General features: G+C 35.8%; 2 protein-coding genes across 2 annotated transcripts in view; one reads left to right on the top strand and one right to left on the bottom strand.

The window, feature by feature from the left end:
* Window positions 1-572, bottom strand: part of LOC125046817 (39S ribosomal protein L42, mitochondrial-like) — an 11,040-nt gene extending 10,468 nt beyond the window's left edge. The window contains exon 1 of the mRNA XM_047644776.1: window positions 422-572. Within this exon, the coding sequence (XP_047500732.1) occupies window positions 422-476 (55 nt within the window). The 5' untranslated portion in view covers window positions 477-572. The remainder of the gene's footprint in view (window positions 1-421) is intronic.
* A 600-nt stretch (window positions 573-1,172) lies between these two features.
* LOC125046814 (cullin-2-like) overlaps window positions 1,173-12,500 on the top strand; it is a 12,118-nt gene continuing 790 nt past the window's right edge. The window contains exons 1-15 of the mRNA XM_047644772.1: window positions 1,173-1,254; window positions 2,406-2,639; window positions 4,084-4,178; window positions 4,716-4,816; window positions 5,255-5,445; window positions 5,768-5,934; window positions 6,285-6,516; window positions 6,671-6,849; window positions 7,253-7,460; window positions 7,660-7,812; window positions 8,008-8,085; window positions 8,856-8,922; window positions 9,511-9,596; window positions 9,906-10,019; window positions 12,107-12,322. Coding sequence (XP_047500728.1) covers window positions 2,415-2,639; window positions 4,084-4,178; window positions 4,716-4,816; window positions 5,255-5,445; window positions 5,768-5,934; window positions 6,285-6,516; window positions 6,671-6,849; window positions 7,253-7,460; window positions 7,660-7,812; window positions 8,008-8,085; window positions 8,856-8,922; window positions 9,511-9,596; window positions 9,906-10,019; window positions 12,107-12,322 — 2,112 coding nt within the window. The 5' untranslated portion in view covers window positions 1,173-1,254; window positions 2,406-2,414. The remainder of the gene's footprint in view (window positions 1,255-2,405; window positions 2,640-4,083; window positions 4,179-4,715; window positions 4,817-5,254; window positions 5,446-5,767; window positions 5,935-6,284; window positions 6,517-6,670; window positions 6,850-7,252; window positions 7,461-7,659; window positions 7,813-8,007; window positions 8,086-8,855; window positions 8,923-9,510; window positions 9,597-9,905; window positions 10,020-12,106; window positions 12,323-12,500) is intronic.

The raw sequence follows: 12,500 nt of genomic DNA, 5'->3' as shown, positions 1-12,500 counted from the left end.
CGAAAACTGGCTGACCTCCCTGCTAATCTATCATCAAATAGATAACCAGCCCAAGCTCTTTTACGAAAACTGGCTGACCTCCCTGCTAATCTATCATCAAATAGATAACCAGCCGAAGCTCTGTCTTTATTGATAAAACATAGTGGAGGTTGAATGGCCTTTGCCTGACCACTGAAGGCACGGTGATTTGTGGATTTGGATACAACAACATAACAGTACAAAGCTTACATTTTGAAAGCCAGCACGATTTACTTTGCAACATTCGACAAAGAGAGTCATAAACTGTAGAATTAAGAAGATCATAGAAGGAAATAGAGAACTTCAGAATTCTCAATTCCAAAGAGCAAAACCCTGGCTCATTATTTACGGACTTTCAACACATTTGAACTTCCTAAACAAGACAAATCACGCCGCATCTTACCCGCATTACTAAACAGAGCCTTGAAAATGGTCGTTCTTGAAGTAAATAACGCCATGACAGGGGAAATAACAGGCAAAATAAAGCGAGCAAGTTCTGCCTTCCCTTCAAGTGTTGTTACAGACGACAATTTGCTCTCGTTTTGTATTTGCCTATTTTAGGGTTATTTTGTTGAGACTTCATTTTCCTTTTGCTTAGCAATATATCTGTTTGATAAATTTGGTGACTTTTATTTAATTTAGCTATTATAATTCGTGAAGACATCATTACATTTTATAGGGAATTATTTGCCAACATATATTCCACAAGTATAAAATAACCTTTTAACACATCCAAAATATATATGTATCTTTTAAACCTCAAAAATAACCTGAAAAAATATATATTTAAGAGTCGGCCAGCCTCCAAAAAGATTACCCAAATTTTCCCTCAAATCTCACCTATAACAACAGAACACAGAAATGTATAAATAAAATAACGAATGGGAAAACAACAACAACAAATAAATATAAGAAAGAACATCAAGAAAATAAATAGAAGAAGAAGAACAACCAAAATAAAGGAAAAAATAACAAGAGCAGAAGAAGAAGAACAACAACAAAAATGAAAAAAATATAAAATAAATAAATAACTGCCACTAAAATTAAATAGCTAATAACGGCGGGGAAATAAAGAAAATAACTAATAAAAAGAGGAAAATCACAGAACAAGAACAACAACAAGAAACAGAACAACAGAACGAGAAATTCCGTCCAGAAACATAACGAACGAGAAGACGACAGAGAAGAGGATTGTTTACATGACTTTTATTACTCTTTTTTTCCTAAATTAATAAGGTAAAGTTATACGTAACAATTTTAGGAAAGTTTCGAGATATAGAGTGTGTCAGTCTGGTGTTGTGTGAGGGGGAATTGTCCTTCTGGTTAACGAAGGAGAAGGAGAGAAGAAGAGAGAAAGAAAGAGAGAGAGAGAGACGGATCAGCTGTTTAGGGGCCTGTTGTATGTGTTATTACGGCCCCCATTTATCCGCTTTTCTATTTTAGCGACGGGAGTAAGAGAATGAGAGAGCAAGGAGGAGAAAGACAAGGAGCGAAGGGAGAGGGATGGAATGACACGAGGAATATAAATATTTTTTTTCCTCCCCCAAGTTTCGGTTTTGTTTCGTTTGAGAGTTTCCTGTGCATATTATTTTTGGTCATTTACGAAGGAGGTCAAATCAGGTTAAAGAAGTATGAAAGGCAAGACTCATCCAATTTTCTGTATTATCTGTAGTTGTGGATTGTGGCATTGGAAAACACATTTTATTAGAAAGGGATCTTAACTGCTATAACTTGAGGTATCTGCAGTTGCACTGTGTGGTTGAAATAGAATGGTAAGAGAGGTGTAATAACTTTAATGATTGACAAGAAAACACAGACACTGATTTTGATTGAAGATGCTTTCTCACTAATGCAATACAATACAAGTACATACACCAAGCATTCACACTTGATCATTCACTCATACATATACACATACAGACAGACATGCACCCACATGCGTGCAAACACACAAAAACACACAAAAACAAACACACACACACACACACACACACACACACACACACACACACACACACACACACACACACACACACACACACACACACACACACACACACACACACACACACACACACACACACACAAAAACACACACACACACACACACACACACACACACACACACACACACACACACACACACACACACACACACACACACACACACACACACACAAATCCCCCAACCTACCCACATCCACTCAATTTGAAGTTAGGCTTAATGCACCTTTAGAAATTTTGACCAGTGTCAGTGAGTGTTATTTCTGAATATGTATTCCCTTTCTCATACAATGCTGTATTTGATATCTGACACCATCTAAATTAATAAATGTTTTTCTCTTTGTGCATTCTTGGTGTTCTGACTTTCTTCTGTCTCCCTGCAGGCTGACACGATGTCATTAAAGCCTCGTGCGGTGAATTTTGAAGAGGTATGGGGGGACCTGGTGGAGACAGTGCAGCAAGTGGTGACCATGGGCTCAATCAAGAGGAGCGTCTGGAACACCAGATTTTCTGATGTGTACTCCCTATGTGTGGCGTTTCCAGAGCCCCTCGCCGAGAGACTTTATACAGAGACAAAAAAACTACTGGAGAATCATGTCAGGCAGCTTTATTTTGAGGTAAGGTGGGAGTGTGTTCCAGGCTGGCTGCCTTGTTGCAACCCATTCTTGGTTTTCCAGGTCATGGGATGCATATCACATTCTCCTTCAAGTGTCATTCAAGTGGGATTTATGTGCTGAATTATATTTAAAGTATTTGGCATCCCTAGATTAGTACAGAACTCATGACAGGGTAAGGAACATTTGCCTCTGCCTTAGGAGTGTGATTTGAACTGTAATGGCTCTGTCTTTCCAGTTAGATGTAGTAGAGATTTTTAGATACCGAATAATCTAACCCTGCCAATTTCCAATTATACTGAATGCATAAACCCTAACTTTAGGCAATTGCAAAGTCACCGCAATTTAGATTGTTGAATAAAGTTTGTGACATGGAGTTAGGGACCTAGTTTCTGGTGAATGTGCCAATACTGTAGTGAATTACCTTGTTGCATACTGCCAATGAAACCCATTATAATGTATACTAGACATTACAAGGAAACTGTTACTACCAAAATTAATGGATTTGAAGATGCAAACTGGCACCAGAAAATCACCCACTTACCACACATTGGTAATACTAATTGAAGCCATTCTTTGCATAATTTGTGGGCTATGCCAATCTACATTTAAAAAAAAATCTTTATTAAGCTGAAGTTATTTCTACTACATTATTTTCCTAGGCACTAATTTAGTCTGATCAGGGTGGGGTAGGGAGGGGCTTGATTTTGGCACTGATTCCCAGCTGCCACCAGGCAGTTATTTTATAGAAGTTTGCTGCTGTCAGTTGTGCAGTTACATAAACATGTTGGTGACCAGTTGTTACACCTAACATCTCATTATCTAAGTTTGATTAATTCAACAAATCTAAAAGCACTATCTACTAAAGCATATTTTACATATCTGAAATGATAATGATGAAATAACTTTTTTGTTCAGGAATACTTTTCTTATTCTTGAATTGACTTAATTACTGATGCAAAAATCATTCTTGAGTAAAAAGCTATTTAAACATTTTTCAAATCTTATTCTCCTTATTATCATTCTAATTTTATTACTGTAACCTCTACCTTTCATAAATAAATGTTTACAATGAAAACTGCCAGGAATATAATGGTGTGAGGAAAAAGATATGTAGGACTGTAACTGCAGATCTGCAGGCATTAATGCAAAATGAATGTCATTTTGAGATCTTACCAGCTTTGTGGGCAAAGGGTAAATGACCTTGGCATTGGTGCTTGGTGTTTCAGGCTGTATGATACCTTTTAGGAAGATGGCAGAGGCTATTGAAAATCCAGATGGATTAGACTATAATTTGATACAATATTGCTACACTGATTTTTTATAATCATAAACAGGATAAAAAATAAGCATATTTTGTTAGTATCAATGTTATATTTATAGCTTTAATAGAAGAACTGAGCTGGATTTCTTTTAATCGACTAATCTGTTGCATTTATTTTTAAAGGTGGAGGAGCAGAGTGAGGAGAACCTTCTTGCAGAATATCATCGTTTTTGGATTCAGTTCAGCAAAGGCACACAGTACCTTAACCATTTGTATTCGTAAGTACACAGGAATTGCTTTGTGACAGTAGTACTGAATGAAGGTAATGGTAAAAATTTAAAAGTCACCTGTGTGTCCATCCTTAGTCCAACACAGATCAGAACAGCCTATGTACCTGTTGGTAGCAATGCAAGCTCTGTCTAGCTGAAATAAATGTACTGGAGTCAAGTTGGATGTCTTCTGAACTTTTAACAAATTTATTTTTCTTATTATTGCATTATTGTTATAATTATAAGTGGTTTTAGAAAGTACAGTAAAATTAATTACTTTTGGTCCTTTTGGGAATGTTAAAGGTGCCCACTATGATCTGTATTTCATGGAATACAATGCCTTTCATGACTGGGTTCATAGAGATTATATATCTTAGTGTAGGCCTGATTTTGAAGCTCTTGCTATATTATTCACTTATCATTTTGGTAGATAGGAGATGAAAGTACTTTATATGCAATGCTGTATGTTTACATAGCACTAAAGTCAGTAGTGACAGTAATAACATTTCATACAAATTACTGATTATTTTTTTATTTAATCCACAGATATTTAAATTCGCAACACATCCAGAAGCAGAAGTTTAGTGACGCAGACCTTACATATGGTTCAATGCAGATGGACATGTCAGAGCAGCTACTAGAAATTGGTAAATATAGGTGACTTGTTATATATTCTTATGGCTAGGGGTTTTGAAGTGCCAGTTTCTTTGCTGCTACCTTTTTATGATATGTAAATTCAATATTTTTATTGTGTGAAATTTTGGAAAAAAAATCTACAGTATACCTATACTACTAGTAAATTCTTATGTTTATAATGTATTGAAGCGTGCATAAAGCTACATTTTTCAGACATTACTTTATACTGAAGAAAAGTACAATAATTCATATTTTTTTATAGTTATAGTGATGTTGTAACAGTGTAATTATTTGAAAACCTTACATTCAGTTATGTACATAAAAATGTAGTAGCCCAAAGAAATACACCCTTCCATTTCTCGACACAAACATACACAATAAATTCCAATGACCCTCTCACCACTGCTCCCTTAATACCTTCCTTCATCCCTTTGCCTCTGCCTCATCAGGGGAGCTGGGTCTGGAGATCTGGCAGCGGGAGATGATACGGCCGCTGCAGAAGCGCCTGGTGGGCGTCTTGCTCATGGGAATCCAACAAGATCGGACGGCAACTGCCACCGATGCCCCAACCTCTACCATCCGTGGGGTCATCCACTCATTTGTTGATGTTAATATGTATAAAAAGAAGTCTACTTTACAGGTAGGGATTACATCGTATGTGTGTGTAAGACTCTGTGCTGTTGATTTTTTTATGATTTTTTTTTTTCTTGTTTTCTTTTTCTATATGTATTATATTTTTTCTTCTTCCTTTTTGTTACTTTCAGTTTTTTCTATGTCTGCTTAGTTTTTTTCTTTGTGGCATTTTTTCCTTTTTTCTCCATATAGAACAAGAGTGTTCATTAGCAAATAAAAAAATAGTTGCATTTATCTGACTTTCTTGAAGTGGTGTATTGGATATTAGACACTCTATATAGTCTAACATTATTATTTCATGTTCACTTATGAAAACATCCTTCTTCCAGCTTTATGAATCCATATTTGAAGGTGCGTTGTTAAGAGAAACAGGGTCATTTTACCGAAAGGAAGCTTCAGCCTTACTTCAAGACTGCAATGTTTCACAGTATATGGAATGTGTTATTGCACGGTTAGCAGAAGAGGAATTAAGAGCTACCAAGTTTTTGCCACCAAGGTAAGATTGACTAAAGATTAGGTGCTATATTTAGAGTTCTTAACCCCTTGGTGACGGGTGAAGAAAACTAAAAAAAAACTATGCTCTGGCGATTAATGACTTTGAGCGTGGGAGTTCGGTACATCAAGCCGAATCACCTTCTCGTAGCACTTTGGCGTGCCACCGCGGCGTACAGCCGCATGCCACATTTCGAGTAGTTTGTTTTGACGTCTATAGGCGTGACCCGTCATGAAGGGGTTAAAAGAAACACTAAATGGAAAAACACATCTGCTTTTTTCTCTCTTTTTAAACCCTATCAAACTCCTCCAAGTCCCCTGATTTGTTCCAAACTATCCTCATGTCACCCCCAGTTCTCACCAGAGAGTTGTGAAAGAAGTTCAGGACAGAATGGTGGCCGACCACCTGGCAACTGTGCATGCGGAGACTGGCTCCATGGTGAGTGCGGAGAGGACCAGAGATCTCTCCAACATGTATACCTTGCTGCGGCCGGTCCCCAATGGGCTGACAGTGCTTGTTCACCATGTCAAGGATCACATCAAGCAGCAGGGACTTCAAGCTGTTACCAGTCTCAAAGGAGATAATGTGAGGCATTTTGTTGGTTGTGTTTTTGTTGAAAAAAAGATAATGTTAGAAATGTCAGTGTTGTTCTAGTTTATAAATATTTGAAATATTGATATCTGAATAAAGTATGAATTAGCTGTAGGGCTCTGATTATTAATAATATGCAATTAATCAGATTCCAGCTCAGTTTGTGGAAAGTCTATTAGAAGTGCACAAGAAATACCGCACTATGATTATGGACGTTTTCCACAATGACCAACAGTTTGTAGGGGCATTAGACAAAGCCTTTGAAAGTGTTGTAAATCATAGAGGAAACACCAAAGTAGTGTGCCGATCCCCAGAGTTACTCGCAAGGTGAGTGTCAGAAGTCAATTTTTATATTTTACCTCTTCATTTAATGAAGAGATTTGTCCATGATTGACTGAAGAAAAGTAGATTTATAAATGAACAGAACTCAGCATCCTTCAAAAACAGATTTGTCTTCCTATATTTGGTTAATGATTTTAGGCCTATATATTTTATAATAATACTCACATAAAAGACTATATAACCCCAAACCAAATCTGTTTGACTTATGGAATAATCTTTGCCATTTTCTTTCTTATCTATTATTTTATTGATCATTTATTATTACTCTAGAGTGAAAGTTTAAGAAGTAAGTTTTCTTTATCATAATGATTCAAAAATTTGCATATTAACCTTGTAGTGTATTATCATGTGAAGTGTGTTACCATGTGAAATGTTCCATTCTCTATAGATACTGTGATACGCTTCTCAAAAAGTCTACCAAAGGCCTGAATGAAAGTGAGGTTGATGACAAGCTTGGCCATAGTATCACCATCTTTAAGTACATCGACGACAAAGATGTATTTCAGAAGTTCTATGCACGGATGTTGGCCAAGAGGCTGATACAGCAACAGAGTCAGTCAATGGATTCTGAAGAAGCCATGATTAACAAACTCAAGGTTTGCTACGGATAACTTTTTGTATATCACTTTCAAGGTCATGGAATGAACTTAAAATGATAAACTACAACTGTTGTTTTGACAAGTGTTGCTTATTGTTCATCTTTGTCATTTTAATAGCAAATACCATAGAGGATATTTATTTATATGATATTCTTATTATATTTCTTTTCCACTTACTGTTTGTTTTCCCTGACAGCAAGCATGTGGGTATGAGTACACCAGCAAGCTTCACCGAATGTTCACTGACATGTCTGTCAGTTCTGATCTAAACCAAAAGTTTAATGAATTTTTGAAATCAAAGGGAAAATCCCATGAACTTGGGATTAACTTTTCAATAAATGTTCTTCAGGTAAGTAACTTCTCTATATTCCAATTACAAACCTTGAATCTGCTTGACAGCTATATATAATCATTTGGTTTAGTTGTGCCAGGAATATAATGTCACTTTTGGAAAAGTTTGAATTTTCCACAATTACACATTATGATAGTATCATAATGTGTAACTTCATAGTTTTAATGGATGTATGTATTTTTTTTATTTCAGGCAGGGGCCTGGCCTCTAGGTCAAACAAGTATCACTCCTTTTGCTGTGCCTCAAGAATTAGAAAAGTCTGTACAAACGGTAAGGAACATCTCAATATAAGGATATAAAGTAGTTTGGATAAAATCAGGAATTGTACGTACTTCTTATAGTAATTATCTGATGTTTTTTTTCTTGGGGACTAAGAAAAGAAACAAAAAATGTTTTAAAAAAATATTTTTTTTATGTTCTTAATCCATTGATGCCATATTTGTATATGTGCAATATATATACACATGCATGTTTAGATCACTGTTCAGTCTATATCATTTGAAAAGACAAAGTTAAAGTGAACACTGTACTTCCCTCCTAAGTATTTTGGCCTTCTGGCTTGGAAATAGTTTTCTTATGTGTAAGGCATGACTAATATGTGTTCTAATTGCATTGTATTGTCAATGCAGTTACAATAGTAAGTGCACAATCAGGTCCATAGTCTAAGTCCATTCTTAACCCCCCCCCTCCCCTTATTCTAGTCTGACCTAAACAGGGAATAACCCATTTTGACTTGAGGTGGCATGCCAGGCTAAGAATAGACCTTAGCTGAACAACTTAGGTCAGATTACGCATCTGGCCAAAACATGACCTGACTTGAATGACAGGCCTAGAATAGACATCCCTCTTTCAAGCATAATTTAATGTGATGATCAAGTATATGTCTCTCTTCTATATTACAGAAATAGCATAACATTATGTGACAAAGTATGTTAGTGATGAAAGGTAATCCACTGATGAAATAGCCTTTAAGTGATTTTTTGTTATTAATGAGATATTCTTTATGTATTTCTTATGGTCTTTTATTTCACTTTTTGCAGTTTGAAACCTTCTATCACAGTCACTTCAGTGGTAGGAAACTTACTTGGCTGCATCATTTATGTCAAGGTTTGTGTTATACTTGTTTTTATTTTTTTCAAGGTAAAATATATGGTTGGTTTAATAGTTAAAAAGGTTAGGTTCTCCTATTTTGCCCAAATTTACTCTCTGGTACAGTACAGTAAATTTAACCAGCATATTGATTTAGTTAGTTTGGATGTCAATCATTCCAAAAGAGAGCCTGCAAAACCACAGATTCAGTTTAGATCAATTCAAGGTTTAGTTCTGTATTTCAGATGGTAGAACTGTGAGGCTTTTACTGGTAGACTACATGAGTGTGTATGTTAAGGGTGTATTATCCAGTTCCATAACTATTGGTAGGTTGTTTGTGGCAGCTCTTTTGGCAGTTTATTGAATAATGAAGATATTTTAGGAAGTTTACAAACTCCTTGTTATACCAAGTTCTTTTAAAACATTAGTATAGGTGTATTTAGATACAATTTTCTTTTTAGATTTAGAAAATGAAAAACTATTCATTAAAATCCGTAGAATAATGGTGCTGGTTTAGGATTTTTAGATTTTTAGTCTCTCCTTAGAATTAAAGCAAAATGAGAAACAAATTTTGTCTTTTTTATATATGTTTCAATGTCTTTGCAGGGGAGTTGAAAGTGAGCCACAGCAAGAGAACGTACCTCATCACCATGTCCACCTTCCAGATGGCAATGTTGCTCATGTTTGAGAAGGTGAGAGAGCATAACATTTGTCCATTCATTTGCCAACGCTAAAGGAGTTTCTGCTTCAGTAAAGTTTGACTTGGAACTGTAGAGACTGTTTTTTGAAATTAAACGTTTGTTGTGTTTCAGTGTCATTTGGAAGAGGATGACTACACAATCCAATTGTGAATTATTTTGTACATTTGTCATTAAGTGTTTTAAAAGGTACTATAGTGTATGTGCAGTTTCCAGTTGAAAGAGATAAAAAAAAGAGATATTATGCAATAAATGTTTTTTTGCTTTTTTTTTTTTTTTTTTTTACAATTTTTCTCTCTCCAGGTGGATAGCCTTACGTGCAACGAACTGCAGACCCACACACACCTCAATGACGAGCAGTTTAATAAATTTTTACAGTCTCTCTTGGATAGCAAGCTCCTCATGACTGATGGTGAGGTATGGAAGTCCTTAAGGTTCTCAGTGGATAAAGAAAAAGTCTGTGTGAACAATTGTGTTATTCTAGCCCTTGAGGTTCAGAGTTAGCAAATCCTACTGGATAATTCATTCAGTGATTTTGATTATCACATTTGTTTAGTATTAGCATTAGTATCATTAGTTATGCTAATTTGCTGATGTATAATACTTTCACAGAATTATTAGTATATAATTATAACATAAGTTAGTAGAAGAGATTCTACCAACTTGAACAACCTGTGTTATCTGGACCATTAATCAGTTAGATATTTGATAATATGGCATTTAGAAGGGTATATGTTAGTATGGTACACTCTGTTTAGTTATCATTGAACAGATTGTAAAAACATCATGTGTGACTGGCTCATAGTAAGACATGAGACCTCATTCTGGAAACTGGGACATAGACTCATGGCGAGAAGAAGCATCATCCAGTGTTTGTGATAAATAGCTGTATCAGTCACCAATAGGTTAAAGTTTCAGATATGATATAGGCCATGTAATAAATTGTATATATTTCTTTGAATTAGATCACTGGATTGTGTTATATTAACTTTATAATAAAACACACCAACTGGAAATCAAATCATTTGTTTATGCAAATGGATTTAAGTTCCATAAGTCATAAGTCAAGGAGAAGCAGAATGATTAATCTGGAAAATCTTGAGAACCCCTGGAACTCTTAGGCACTTCATTGAATAGTCGGATCTCTTCATGCTTACCAGCTTACAAGATACCGAGGTCTTGTTATTTTGGTATTTCCCACCACCATAGCCTGTGAAGTACAGGATAGAGAATGCTGTAAGATTGACCAAATACTCTGTTTTTTCTTTTGTGAACACAGTTTTACCAAGTAAGAAAGGGCTTGCCTCTTTCCCTAAGAAAGGCTAGAATGTTTGTGAAGGGTAGTTGTGAGCATGTAGTGAAGAGCAAATAAGAAATTCTATGTATGGAAGGTGGACTAAAGCAGTGCCGCATAAATATGGATAATCAATTTCTATGGAAAATGATTTAGAAATTCAAATTCTAAGTTAGATGTATTTATGAAAGATAGAATAATGCAGCACCTCATTGATATGGATTAATAACAACCCTCCCTTACCAAGGCTTGAACCTTGACCAATCCAGGTATGACCAGTATTATATAAACCATACCACATGACCCACTAAAAGGAGTGTGCAACTAGGATCTCACTAACCCCATAGTAGAGTTTTACACACACTCCTTGTAAGTGCTTTGTGGAAATTGATTTAGAAATTCAAATCCTAAGTCAGATTTACTGAGATATATAATACTGGTTATCTTGGTTTATACCTAGATTGGCCGAGGTTCGAGTCCTGGTCATGGAGGGTTGTTATTTATCCATATCAATGTAGCAGTGCGTTATCCCATCTTTTGTAAATACCTCACAGCCAAGATTATGCCATAAGATGAAGTTCCAGTCCACAAAGCTTTCAGCTCCATTGATTTATTAATTTCTCAATACTTAAGTCTTGATAAGCATGATGGACATAGCTGAAGTCTTTCTGGGATGCCCTACTACTGATTTTTAAAATGGAAATTCATTTCAAGGAAAGAATCTAAGCCCTATATTACTGAGTGAGGTACTGTGGTATGCATGGAAACAATGTAACAAGTAATAAAGAAGAAAAAGTGCCTGGTCAATTTAGCAGATTTCACTATACATCCTCTCTCTGTCTTGTCACTTTTTACACATTTTTACAGTCTTTGGTGGAAGAAATGTATCAAGGAGACATGCCCAGTCTCAAAAGAAAAAGATTTGAGTGTTTGGTAGGCTGGTGAACATAGAGAGTCAGCAGTTACTCAACCACGCATCGAAAGTCCTAATATTTTTTTGGCTTCCTGTGGGTGCTTTGTTTTGCAGATTCCTGATATGCTAGCTCTTGTAAATATTTACTCTAATACAGTATGGTTATTTGTAAACAAAACAAGTCATAATTAAAACATTCCCAAATAATGAGTCCAAGTACAAGTCAACATTACCCTCTGATTTTATATAAGAAATCTAGATGGAACATGGAATTATACAGAATGCACTCTCCAACAGGAACTTCGTGGGGAGACCGTTGTACGTCTTAATACAGACTACAGTAATAAAAGAACAAAATTCAAGATCAGTGTTGCACCTCAGAGAGAACAGCAACACGAAGCAGAACAAACTCACTCTGCTGTGGAGGAGGACCGAAAACTCTACCTGCAGGCTGCAATCGTTAGGATAATGAAAGCCCGCAAACTACTCAAACATACAATGCTCATACAAGAGGTAAGGCTAAAGTTGACTGTGCTGGGGAATGTGGCAGTGATCTTTTTTGTTGTAGGAGAACCTGTTTATGAAGCCCCATTGACAGAAACTTTGCACTTATTAATATAGACTATAATATTCTATAGGTAAACTATATTTTAGAGATCACAATAAAATAGTTATTTATAATGGAGGATCT

Source organism: Penaeus chinensis, chromosome 39 (genome assembly GCF_019202785.1).
Source record: "Penaeus chinensis breed Huanghai No. 1 chromosome 39, ASM1920278v2, whole genome shotgun sequence".
NCBI classification, from domain to species: domain Eukaryota; kingdom Metazoa; phylum Arthropoda; class Malacostraca; order Decapoda; family Penaeidae; genus Penaeus; species Penaeus chinensis.
This window is presented reverse-complemented; position numbering and strand designations above follow the sequence as displayed.